Source organism: Ambystoma mexicanum, chromosome 3p, assembly GCF_040938575.1.
Source record: "Ambystoma mexicanum isolate Mex_15411 chromosome 3p, UKY_AmexF1_1, whole genome shotgun sequence".
Taxonomy (NCBI): Eukaryota; Metazoa; Chordata; class Amphibia; order Caudata; family Ambystomatidae; genus Ambystoma; species Ambystoma mexicanum.
The window spans coordinates 825,927,724-825,941,762 of NC_090925.1; the positions used below are offsets into that span (position 1 = coordinate 825,927,724).

Consider the following 14,039-nt stretch of genomic DNA (forward strand, 5'->3'; position numbering starts at 1 on the left):
AGGCTATATTATTTTGCAATGGTTTGTTACGCAATGCTGCGTTCAGACACGCAGAAATGAAATACTATGATGAATTGATGATAGGTAATACACTTGCCAAAATCACGTACCTAAATTCTTGCCAACAAGTATATTTCCTGGTTGGCAGGTGAAAGATGGAGATGCGTCAGCTTGTCATGTTCTCCAGCAGTTTGCTTCATTTCTGGTCATAAATTGAACTGGGGGACGTCATCGGCTCAAAGCCCATGCGATGGCATTGCCTATAATGTCATCATTATATTATTATTTTATTTAAACTGGAAAAAATCCTACCTCTTTCTGATCATGCTGTACTGGTATTCTATTATATAACCTGCATGGCGCATACAGCGCCAACCTGCACGACTTCCGGTGCGTGCCCGCGGGTGCTCCCGGGCCTACTGCCAAAGGCGTTACTAAGGGGGGGCTCAGGGGGCTTTTGGTTGTAGCCCCGGATAGAAGCTCGGGGGCTACAGCCGAAAGGCTATAGCTAGCCCCCAGTCCCACCAGTCCCGACATTAGCTTAGCCCCTGATCTTTTCGAGGCCTAGTAACACCCCTGCTGCCGCGGGAGGCTAAAGCGGCGCGCGTGCAGAGCACGGCCGAGCGCTCCAGAGCCAGCTGGGGAATTTGGCGGGTCAGGGGGCGGGCAGTGGGCGGGCTGAGGCAGCTACCTCAGGTGTCCGGCTCCTCCCCCCCGCTCTTATTCCACCTGTGCGCGTTCTCACGGTCGGATGCAATACTCGGAGGTCTAACAGTAGCAGCCGCCTCTTGTCTTGTTTGCTCCCCTTTCTTGAGGTGAAAAGCTTGCACTTCCAGCGCAACATTTTAAGGTGGACGCCCTTTTAACTGGGTTGGCCGGTTTCTTCTGAGCGCCCGCAACTTATCTTCCCGGGCTCCCCCCGCCTGGTTAACGGAAAAGAAGGTGACCTCGATTCCAGCCCAGTGATTACTGAGGGGACCCCATTAGTGAAGGCGAGGCAGGCAACCACCACCAGGATATCAGGCACCAATATTTTGGAAGGTGGTGCTGCGTTTTGACTTTGTGACGCTGTCGGTGGTGCTTGGACAACCAGACGGAGGTGCACCTGGACCCCCGGGATCGACGCAGAGCGTGCCAAAGGGGAAGGGGGCATTCAGTGTCGACGCCACTGGACGTGGGTCCCGTCCTGGGGGCTAGGATGCCGAGCCTGCCGGGGACTCTTGCCGCGGTGCTGACGCTGCTGCTCCAACAAGGTAAGGAGGACCCAAACCCGCGGCGAAGGATCCGACGCATTGGGCGAGTGGCAGTCGGGCACACCAAGTGCAGGCCTGGGTGGCACTCCACCAGTGTGGCCTTCGTATCTCGTTGCTATTTGACCTTTTCCTTGCTGGAAGTTACTGATTTCCAGTCAGAGTTGTTCATTGGTTTAACTAATTTTATATTTTGCAGTGCGCAGGTTGTTGACATCCAGAACGATACTTGGAAGGACGTGCAGGTGTAATGTTTTTGACTTTACGCCGGCTCACAGCGCATCCTGCCCGTTACATGGACTTCAGCACGTCCGCCCCCCCTTCCTAGTCTCCTCTCCACGCTTGCCTTGAAAGACTTCCAAAGCAGGCAGGCGGGGTGAATAATAAACCTGCACGCAGAGCCCGGACCACATAACCGCGAGCTCAGTGGGTTAATGCCATGGGCTGAGTGTCAACCGCACAACCACAGGGTTGAAACCGCCCGCAGCACAACTCTGCCTTTCCACCTACACGGTGGGGCAAACGAGCACAGCTCTCATTTCATCTAACATTTTAACCACCGAGCCAATTATATAAAAAGTACACACGGGAGCGCCTGCAGTTCAGGTTAATGTGTACTACCACGTGTGATTTTTGGAATGGGTGTGTGTGTCCGCTTCTTCTTACTGATAGATTTTTATCCATCAGCGGTGATTTTTGGATAACGAGGCTTGAGCCTCATTGCTCCAACTTCTCGGGTTGAGTTTGTAGTGGTGGGTTAGGATTCTTCTTGGTCTGTGTGGACTTGTCACAGTAGGGGCAGGGCTGGTTTCACAGGGTCTTTGTGTGTATATATATATATATATATATATATAAAGCTATGCTGAGTTTGAAAGGGTTGGGGGGGGGAGACTTTAACTTGAAGGATACAATAACACTGCCCTCTTAGCCAAGGCCAATTTTCTGGAGAACAGGTTTGCATTTTGGTTAATTTGCATACCCACAATGCCTTGCTGTTGTGGCTCAGAACTGGAGTGAACATCCAGTCATGACAGGAAACTAATGAAATATAACCAGGTGTGTCTCTCTTAATGTATATGTTTTCAATCCGAATATATATATATATATATATATATATATATATATATAATTAGGAAAATGTATTTGGGTCAAGTCGCACTCCACAGCACCCCTAGTAGCCGACTAGGGGTGCTGTGGAGTGTGACTTGACCCAAATACACTTTCCTAAAATATATATATATATATATATATATATATATATATATATATATATATATATATATATATATATATATATAAAAAAATTCGTATTCGGATTGAAAACACATTAAGAGACAAGCACCTGGTTATATTTCATTAGTTTCCTGTCATGGCAATGTAAACTACGTTTTTATAAACGGTACATGCAAGGACGCAAATTATGAAGAACTTTGCACAAAACATATGTGCTTTACCTACAATTAACCTACAGAGGAAACAGATAAAATACACGACACAATAACATCCTAAAGACCCATTCTTACACTTACTTGCTTGCTTCAAGTCCCATTTCTCGTATCCGCCAAGTAATGTATATTTATATATTTCACGTGTGTATCTAAATCGGGCTATACAGAGCGCCGGTAGAGCAACCTGGTGGGGGGGGGGGTGTGGGGGGAGGAGGGCATGCTCGTTGTATTCGAGTGCGCTCTTAGTGTTTGTTACCTGGGCTGCTTTTTCCCAGTCCTGATTTCCGCGCCAGGCTCGTGTTTCCAGTTTCGATCGTGCCGCCTTTGCCCCTCCTCCTGCACAGGGTGTACTCTCAGGGTGGGGCCGCTGCCCCGGGTCGCGGAGAGCGGCGGCATGCTCGCTCAGAAAGGGGGGTAGGGTGCATTTTCAAGAGGGGCAGACCGCACATTGAATAGTGGCTCTTTATTTAGGCCTGGCGGGTGGGGTGCCGCCGAAAAGCTGAGGGTTGTGTATTAACGTTCACGTGGTCTGCGGACCGCCAACTCCTGAAGTGCGAGATTTCGGGACTATTTCCATATTTATTCCTTTTTTCGCGGGGGGAGTGGAGTAGAATCTTCACGTTACTCACTAGAGCTGGAAATGGAAATTGACTGGCATCCCATCAGCGCGTGGGTGGTAAGTTAGGGGAGGGGGGCTGGGGGTATTTTTCTCAGCCTCCCACCCATAAATAAACATTTATGTCAGGATTTTAACGAATACATTGTATTTAAAAGAAGGAGCGCCTCCTTTAATGTTGCAAGGCAATTAGAAAAACCGGTGCACATTTTACCTGTACAAATCTGTACTTTGCAGAGTACAATTCTGACAGTTGTGTTCATAATTGTCGTAACCAGATGTTCCAGTAGTAGCGGGTAAGTGTCTTTTGGCTCTGACGACCGGAGTTCGAATCCCGGTGACCTCAAGAATTCATTTCATTTGACCTCCATGGAGTCACTTTCTAAATTCCAATGGGAGTACCCTCCAAAAACGCCTTCAACCACCTAGAAGACTGCAGATACTGGGGGGTGGGTAGGTTGTTCGATTCCAAAAAGATCCCCATGTTTTCAAAGATATGGGGCCATTCCAGGGAGACATAATTATATATATATTTTTTACTCTCGTTTGTTTTTCATTTGAATCAATTGGGACTCTTGGAGGAGTTAACATGTTGTTTGCCCTGCTCCTCACTCCCCTTGAGGTGGGCTGGGCGGTCCTGCCACTGGCATGGCTTCCTTTTTGGCCTGTGCCCGCGAGGGGGGTTTCGAGGCTATTGGGACCGGACACACCATTACTGGAACCTGTTAGAGTGGGGTTTGCGATGGCTTTCAGACTGCCGACCAACCTGCCAAGGAGAGTGAAGGGAGCACCACGGGTGTTCATATATCGGCCAGCTGGCGTTTTGAGTAGGGTGGTGTGTGCCGTCCAGGCAGCCTGCTCCACCGACCCCCCGCCCCCCCCATCTGCCCATTCCCGGTGTACACTGGATGGAGATATGGGGCCGGTCTCCAGAGACCAATGCTGGGGGGGGAGGCAGGGGGCCATTTTGTACAGCATGCCTGTTCATGCTTTGCTGTGACTTCTAATGCTTGGTGGTTGTCTTTCTATATGCGGCTTCATAGTGCCCCAACGAGATGACCTTTCTACTAACCTGCTCCCCTGGGGTTTGCCGCCAGATGTTTCCCTGAAATGTTGCTCTGGTGCGTTACACTATACTTTTGCTCCTAGTCGTCCCACTGCGTCTCATAGGTTTCCCTGCAGGCATTTCACTTCACTGCCTGCTTGGTGCCCCTTCTGCTGCCTCATGCCATCCCGAGCCGGCCGTGTGTGCACTGCCAGGAGCACCAGGCCACTCCAAGGCGACTTTTCCTTGCGTTTACCCTGCCAGAGGTGCGCCACTAATGCTACACCGGACAGGTGCCTCCATGCCCACGGACTGCTGCCTGTACTAACTTGGTCAAATTATTCATTCCAGCACACAGTACAAGTACTAAGCCGCCCATACGTCTACTGAACACCCTTCTCAAGCGGCAAGAATGGCTACGTCTTTCCAACCAACAAATATCCGAATCCCAACCACAATGGCCTTCACTCTGGCCACGGGCCTCGAGGCCTCTCAACACAAACCCCCTGGAAATAGACCCACGTATTGCACCCATGTGCTTCCCAACTGCACCCATCGACAAAACGGCACAGCTAGCTTGCAATTTGCCTCGTTCCACGCTAACCAAAGCTATCCCCCCTTCCCCTCTCTTTCACGTCTACCAGGGCGGCAAGAGATCGTAAAAAAAGCAGTGAAGCGCTGTAAAAAACCTAATTATACAACATAAGGGTGGGTGCATGCAAGGGTGGTCACAGCAGGGAGGGCACAGTTTGTTCACAGCTAGGCCTAAATGACCCATTCCTGATCCTGAAAGAAGTGGGCAGAGCGAAGACTGTCAGACTTTGAGACCCACCCCCCCATTGAATTTTATGCGAATCAAACATCCATCTTGTTAGGAATATATACAAACACAATATTCAAACCCCCATCTCAGTTGAGTTAATAAGCAATACACTTTTCTCCATTAACACATCACACACCTAGCAATTTTAGATGTTTAAAATGGTTTGCTACTTCTAAAGCATGCATTCTTTTTTACTCTCTCCAGCTGTCCCCTTACAAGCTTACATCCATGTACTGCAGTGGTCCAAGTGTATGAAAAGTAGTGGAACTATGTTCACCAATAGCCTCCACCCCGCCCCCCACTCCCTGCTCCACACAAACCCTATCGCCAAGCACAATACAAACCCCCAAACAAACGCGCCTGCTGTTTATGGGTAGTACAAGTTTCAACTTCTTAATGCGCTTTTATTTTAAATCGAAACCATTGTGGAACTTTTTTCATTTACTTTTTTTTATACAGTAGAGGAGCACCGCTCCTGCCCCACTTCGACCTCTAATGTGTTCAAAAGATGACTTTTTCAATGGCGTAAACGGCTGCACTCCGCTAGTCCTTCATGGTTCGTTCGCCTAGGATTCAAGGTGAGCCGTTGTCTTCGTAGTGTCTACACTTGTCTTCCAATATCTTTACAGACACTTGTCTGTACATCGAACAAAGTGATAGTGTAGGGTAACTGAACAGTAGGCGCGCTTTGGTTACTAATTCGGATTGTGTTACATAACTGGCACAGCTGCACACCAATGAAAAGCAGGGATGTAAACCCTAAATCTCTAATCGTACAGATACATTGGATACACTTTCCAGGTTATTGCACTTGCCCTTCAGATTTGGGTAATAATTAACAAGAAATGTAGTAATTGTCAGATTTATTAGTTGGTTGACTTTTTGTTCTTGGCGTACATCGAACAATCTTGCTTACCAATGTTTGAACATTTTCTAGTTGACCAAACTCCTCCAAATCCTCTTCTGCTTATTGCTCATGTATGGCTAATTTCATCCGTTGGTCATTTTTTCTCTTTTGTTTGAGGTCCTGCCATCTCATCATTTCCTGTTTTTGACTTTGGCCTCCAATCCCCTGCTCTTCTATTGGATGCAGGCTTGGTGGCGTCCAGTTCCCTGCTCTTCTATTGGATGCAGGCTTGGTGGCGTCCAATGCCCTGCTCTTCTATTGGGATGCAGGCTTGGTGGCGTCCAATTCCCTGCTCTTCTATTGGGATGCAGGCTTGGTGGCGTCCAATGCCCTGCTCTTCTATTGGGATGCAGGCTTGGTGGCGTCCAATGCCCTGCTCTTCTATTGGATGCAGGCTTGGTGGCGTCCAATGCCCTGCTCTTCTATTGGGATGCAGGCTTGGTGGCGTCCAATGCCCTGCTCTTCTATTGGGATGCAGGCTTGGTGGTAATGTCAGGACTAAGTTCGGAGCTGTGGTAACTCTTTGCTTGGGCCCTGCCACATGCCAAACGCTAAGGCACACCGCTCTATGTTGCATCCTCCATGTTACTAAATTTACTGGATCCGTATAGAAGCTTCAGAGCCATAGAACAACATCCTGTATTTAGCTAATGTAATATCTAGTAGTGTGGATGTAGCATTAAGTACTTGGACCATATTAGCCCATATGCTTTCTTTGGAATGCAGCCTCAGGAACAGGATTGTGACCCAATGCTAATTCTACACTGCAATGTAAGTCGTGATACTGTTCTGGATAATGAATAAGCTTATGTTCTATTGGTTGTAACTTGAAATGCATTCATTTCGTATGCACTTTATGGCAGTGGCCATTTTTCTAAGTGCACTCTCAATGTTGGTAGATGAGGGAACTCTGGTGCAGGAAGGCAATGGATTAATTAGAAGTTAGTTTCACATAGTTGCACGCAAGTTTGAAGCTCCCTTGATAACCTTGGCAATTCCCCTTGAGTCTGTACCAGTGAGGGCAGCACCCTCCCCACCCCCCTCTGCCTCTACCACTGTGTTGTGCTGTTAGTGGTGAGGTGTACAAGTTGAACTATCCGCCTGAAATACCCTTCCACCCCACCCTCCATAGGATGATTGGGTATAATGCAAGGTCGTGTTGGGTAGGTATCATTCTTGGCCTGAAAGTGAGCTTGTCTGGTGGAGATCCCCGCCCCCCCCCGTGCTGGAAGGTTTTACCCATGATGTAGCCGAAGCTTTCGATGGTTTCATGTTCTCGACACGTGGCCCCCTGCGGGATTTCTGCACACATTTCCATGAATCGGGCCCTCACAGTTCAAGGGTACCCCATTTGTTGCAGCTTACACTATAACTTGTATTAACGCAATCAAATGCTTGGGGAATATCTCAAAAAAAGCTACTGAACGAGGTCTCAGCGAGAGCTTCAATTGGGCAGCAAGCAGCTGTAAATAAAGCAGTTCTGTGAGTACCAATACCCTTTTTGAACCCAGTCTAATAACTATCCAACGCTCCTGCCTTAATTCCCCATGACACTAATTCCTTCAATCCTATCACTGCGAAGATCTTAATACTAGCATCATGTAAGGATGCCCCCCACAGTGTACATATTCAAATTGCAGCAACAAGATACATTAAAGTAGATTTACAAAAGACAAATGACGCAAACTGCCTCAAAGAAGCCATGTAAGCATACCTGCCTAGTCTCTGGGTTTATCCCAGAGACTCTGGATTTTTGCGCTCTTCTCCGGGGAAGAGCGTGGAGTCTCTGGGATTTCCAGCCCTTCCAGTAACTCTGGAGATACATCGATGTGATTGGCCACCATCAGTCTGTTTGTAGCCAATCACATCGAGGTATGGGCAGATGAGCGTGTATATCGCTCCGATTGGTGTCTTTTGATGATTTTTCAAGTGGCCGGTGCAGATTGCCAGAGTCTGGAGGGGGGGGGGGGGAGCTTGTCCGATTCTGTTAAGCAGGATTCCTGAACTCTGACCTGGTGGACAAAGGTTCAGAAGGCCAGCCTAGTTTCTTGGAACAGGGTAACCTTCTAGACAAGCCGGACCAATCAAGTTAGCATTGGCGGTGGTCAAGACTAGGTCTCAGGAGGAGTGAGGGTGATGGAAGGCCCACAATGAGCACACACAGCAAACAACACCACAAATTACTCTGGTCATGTGTAAATATCAAAAATAAATATGCATTTATTTCAGGCCTTTTAACTTAAACACAAAGTAAACTCAGCAAAATTAACCAAACTAACACAACACTAACCAGAAAACATACATACAGTAACTATTGGCCTAAAGGAATATTACATGAGTAGAGATCCACGACCTGCAACAGAAAGCAGTCCTACAGTGTGAATATACTTTAGGCATCACTTCAAACCCTAATTAATAGGCAGTCCAGGCCCTACGAAGTGTGGACAGGGTCGGATTGGCCTTTCGGCCCATGGCCAGTCCAAAATCGTCCCTGGGGAGTGGGGGCCGGTTTCTGGTCATGCTTGGGCCGGTTTGGAGAAAAAAAAATGTTAAGGTTCTTTTTTCTAATATTCTGTTTTTTTTTCTCCAAAACGCCTATCATCCTTATTAGGTTGATAAGTGAGTACCTGATATTGTATGCATATTTGTTCTATAAAAAAGAACTTGAGCGTAAGTGCTATACAATAACACATTATCATTTGGCTTTGGACGTCTGCTTGGATTCACAGTGATTTAGTGTACTTGGGAACAATGCTATTCGATGCCACTTCCTGTTTTGTGAAGGGTAGTGTTTCATTGCTTCCCGGGATGTCACTTTGGGGTGGGGTCAAATGATCACTTCTGGTGATGTCATCAGAGGTCAAAGGTTGAGAGGCGAGGGGTGGGCCGCTTTTTTGAGGAGGGGGTAGGACACTTTTTTTTGGGCGGCTGGGCCTATTTCTTGTCCCACTCCGTCCGAGCCTGAGTGTGGAGTCTTGCATTCAAAAGTACATTCAGTGCCAGGGCACTCGATCGTGCGGTTAAGTTCAAACCGGGTCTCTTAAAGGAGCGTAGTGACTCGGGAAGGTGGGTGAGGTGATGAAGAATAAGGTCCCATTATTCAAGGAAGGAGCGTCTCCGCAAGAGGGCAGAGCGAATTCCAAGAATCGGGAATAGCTTGGTAGCACATGCTACCTTAACAAAGGAGAGTGGCCCTCGGGGAACACTTGTGAGTAAAAAGTCTATGGATGCGCCAGCAGCCACAGGTAAGGGATGCAAGTACTTACCGACCCTCGGCACAATCCGGACCAAACTTCGCCAGTCGAGTTCGTTCACAGGTTCAAATCCTGCAGTTGCATGCACCTGCAGCTTTTAAGGGCTGTATTCCAGGACCTCAGTCCGTGGTGGGACAGTGGCGATTTCTTCACTTCTGATGAAGGGATCAGACCAGTTCCACTGCAGCTCATTTTAGGGCACAGCAGCAAGGTACCCACAAAGTTTGTCACCACAGCGGGGCAACACAGTGACCACGTATGCTCTGGTTCAGATGTACTCGCCTAAATTCCAGACCTAGGAATGCAGGCTTCTAAGGCTCAAGTCGAAACTGTAGAATGCAGCGGTACCAAGGCAAAGGTCCCGTCCAAGCTGGTCAGTTCACTGGGCGGTCCAGTAACAACCGAGCAGGCTCTTTTGCAGGTTAAGCCGGAGGTGCCGAGAGTAGTTAGTCCCACTATTCTAAAGGGTCAAAGCACCCTTGCCGGCCTTCATTGATCGATTCGAAACAAGGTCTGTGACGGGACAACAGCGGGGTCAGGGTGCCAAACCTTACAGCGTGTTACCAGTGGTTCCACAGATCTGCTTCAGTGGTTCAGGATACTTGGCTCCTTTACTAAGTTCCGTGTGAACCAGTGGCCGAAGTGCTTGAAAAGAAGTAGTGGAACTATGTTCCCTGCTGGCCTGCACTGCTCCCCACAAACCCCATTGCCATGCCCCCTCCCAGGCATAATACAAACCCACAAACAAATGTGCCTGCTGTTTTAAGGGAACACGCAGTGCACTGAAGTGGAAGCTTTAACTGCTTCTTACACTTTTATTGATACTTGGGGAATTTGATTGACATGCAATTGCAAGGGGTGCATCACAGGATGGTTGGGAATAAATGGATTGCTGTTACAAAGGACAGCAGCATGGCATGAACCTCGCTCCTGTTCATGGTAGCAGGAGTGATTGGAAATTTGACATTACGTGGAATTATTTGATCATTTAGGTGTGGGGAGGGGGATATATTATACTTTATAGTGCTAACCGATAATGGCATGGACCTCTGGGAGAATAGGTCTGAACTTTCATTGTAGTGTAAATATTGGAACTAAGAATGTTTTGCCAAAATGTTCTTGCATTGTTTTTTTATGTGGTTCTGTATGTGGTTTGTTTTGTGGCTATGGTATACACAATGGATATGTATCACGGCAAAGGTTGGAAAACCAGCTGATTGTGTTGAAATCCCCAAATCAAGGTATTGTAAGTGCTTAGTTATAATTTTACATCACCAGCGCTGTCTGTAAAGCTTGTTAGTATAATGCAAGGTCTGGCTAGCAACAGAACACATTTAAGAATTAAAAATGTATACAAATTTCTTCGATATGAGAATTGGGGAAAGAAGGGGAGGAGAGATAAGTGACATAGATAAATGAGTTATCATTTTGTACATGGAATGTTAAGGGTTTAAACAGTCCTCAGAAAAGGAAGGATGTAACCGTGTGATTGTGGAGAGCAAGAGCAGATGTTGTCCTTCTACAAGACACTCCTCCAGTGGAGGAGTCAAGAATTTTATGACCAGCTCAAGATATAATAAGGCAATGCTGAATTGTTATGTCTCTTTTTATAGGAGTAGGAATATTATTGCGCAGGGGATTGGGTATGAGGGTAGAGAGAGTGACTATGGATGATGAAGGGAGAGTGATTTTGGTGGATGTGTATTATGAGGGGAGCATAATCACGATAGGATTTATCTATGGCCCTTGCACTGCAGGAAATTTCTTTCAAAATTATCTTCTCTGTTGCAGACTTTGCATGGTACATACATTATATTGGGGGGGGGCTTTAACTGTCTCCTTGACCACAAATTAGATCATTGAGCACAGTGTAGATACACTGCAGTAGGGGCGAGTAGAGCATGTGGAATGTTCATGCATAGTTTTGACTTAGTGGATAGTTGGAGGACCCTACACCCACGAGAGAGAGATTATTCCTTCTTTTCACCAGTACATGACTCGTATTCTAGAATTGGTAATTTTGTCTCGGATAAACTTATTGAGAAAACCAAAGGGTTGTCAGACCTTCTATGGTTAGATTGAGGCTACATTTTTGAAAATACATGGTCTGTAATCGCTTGCTGGCGTTTGAAAACCTACATACTTGATAGAGCATGCAAATCTCTGAAATGGATCTACAGGGGGAGAAAGGCCTGGGAGGAAGGCGATAAGAGTGGCAGGCTATTAGCTAATAAACTGTAATGTATTGTGGGTATGTCACATGTCTCGACTAGTGTATTAACAGCGAACATCAATGGTGAAGAGGGAAGATATATGTGAATGCTTTAGGAGCTTTTATAAATCCTTGTATGAGGAAACCCAATTTCCAACATCGGCCAATTTAGAGGTATTCTTCAGGAAAATCAAAAATGTCTTGCGGAACAAGTGATAGCCATTGATCAGCCTATTGGGGAGGATGAAATAATGAGTGCAATAGATCAACTTAATATAGGCAAATCACCAGGCCTGGATGGTCTGCCAGTTGAATTTTGTAGAGCTTTTGAGACTAAACTGGCTCAGTTCCTATGTGGTTTGTTTAACTATTTTCTGATGGAGGGAGTCTTCTGCCCGACAATGCGAGAAGCGTGTATCACGGTAATTCCTAAGCGAGGTAGTGATCAAACTAAGTGTGGTAGCTACAGGCCAATATCATTGTTAAATGTGGATGCTAAAATATTTACTATGATACTTACTAATCGGCTGGACAAATACATTGGTGATCTGATTGTTCTCAGGTTCGATTCATGTGGGAAAGGCACAGTTATGACCATCTTAGAACATTATGGGGCTTCCTAGGAATGAGGTGGGGGACATTCTGTTAATCTTTATGGATGCAGAGAAAGCATTCAATTGTGTTCGGAGCTTCTTAGATTGTACTTGAACCAAAATGGGGTTTGGGAACGCCTTTCTTAAAAGCTATTGGGGCATTGCATTAATCAGTGCTATAGTATGAGTAAATAGGGGAACTCTCAGCGCCTTTTCCCCGGTCCAGAGGTATGGGTCACCCCTAGCCTCCTTCCTCATTAATCTGGCATTAGAACCTCTTATAGCTTTATATTAGGCAGGAGCAGGGACTGCAGAGGCTCAGAGTGGGGGACAGAGAAATTAAAGTTTTATGCTTTGCAGAAGATGCAATGATAATTATGGCTAACCCAAAAGAGAGAGGGGGAAGACTTGGAGTCTGTTTGAGGAAGTGGGTCTCTTATCAGGCCATCAATTGGGAGAAGTTGGTAGATTTTCCACTAATTGCACGCACCTGCGGAATGAGTTGAGCTCTTGGAACTGTCAATGGGCAACCACAAGTGTGAAGTACCTGGGAGTATATCTTGTCCGAGGTCTAAAGAGGATAGTAGACTTTAATGTAGTCAAATTGATAGAGGTACTTAAACTGGCCCATTTTTGCACATCGCTTTTAACTCTTAATGTTTGGGCAAAGGTTAATGCGATTTCGATGGTGCTTTTGCCCCAAGTTCTCTATATTATTCAATCGCTTCCGCTCAGGTTTACAAAGAAGGTCCTCCAGTATAGACAAAATCTTTCAAAAATATATGGGGAGAAGGCAAGAGACCTGGGATTCCACGATGTGTTTTAATGTGTGCAGTGCGAGAGGGGGTGTAATCTGGAACACTATTACAGGGGGTTTTATTAAAGAAATCAGCACTTCACATCGATGAGAGGGATAATTGGTCGCCATTATGGATGATTTTTGAAAAAACTAACTTCTCACCATACTCCTTGCGAGATGTATATTTTATGGGGAAAATACTACACTTAGCTGTAAAACTACCAACTATTGAGGCAACTAGAGACGCGTTGGTATCATTGATGATCAATTGTGGTGAAAATCTGTGGTTCCATTATTGACTGTCTTTGTGGTACAACCCAGGACTACAAATCGGGAACAAGACCTTATGCTGGCGGAGTGGATAATGAAAGGAATTTGAAGGGTGTGTGATGGTCGGAGTGATGGTCGAATTATTTCTTTTGAAATTCGGAGGAGAAACTTTGGCTTAGGGAAAAGGGAACAAAGACGTTATTCAGAGTTTGAATGCCTTCTTACACAGAGACGGGGGATGTTACATAGCCCAATGAAAGTGAGGCTGATGATATTCAGTATTTTTAATTCTCCACCACGTATGGTCTCGACCATCCTGAAATCGATGCCTATCGAGGACTCGTGTGTTGCCTCATGGGGAAAATGATGGCAAGCATGGATGAAAGAACTGGGTAGAGACCGATCTACAAAATAATGGGATTGTTTAATACAAGTAGGTACAAATTCAAAGATGGATCTGAATCTGCGGTTTGCTCGCCACAGTGTTTTGTGTCACTTATATTGGACCCCAGTATGGATAGTTGACTTGGGTATGACAACTGGGGAGTCTTGCTGGGGTTGTGGTCAGAGGGGAGGTACTTTATTACCCATCTTGTGGGATTGTCCAAGGGTGGTAAACTTTTGGGGGTGGGGCAGTCTTGGACAGGCTGGACATAATTTGGGGATTAGTGTTTTCTAGATCAACTTACTCAGTAATTCTGTTCTCAATTGCAGGGAGTGTAAGGTAGCTCGTTAACATGGTAGCTGGATAGAGTATTGGTGGTGGCCACCAAGCAAATCTTGAGGATCTGGAAGACGAGGAAAAGTGGAGGGATGATTGTC

General features: G+C 46.3%; 1 protein-coding gene across 1 annotated transcript in view; it reads left to right on the forward strand.

Annotated features, from left to right (window-relative positions):
• Nucleotides 1-713: 713 nt before the first annotated feature.
• Nucleotides 714-14,039, forward strand: part of PRSS8 (serine protease 8) — a 101,701-nt gene continuing 88,375 nt past the window's right edge. The window contains exon 1 of the mRNA XM_069651896.1: nt 714-1,253. Coding sequence (XP_069507997.1) covers nt 1,199-1,253 — 55 coding nt within the window. The 5' untranslated portion in view covers nt 714-1,198. The remainder of the gene's footprint in view (nt 1,254-14,039) is intronic.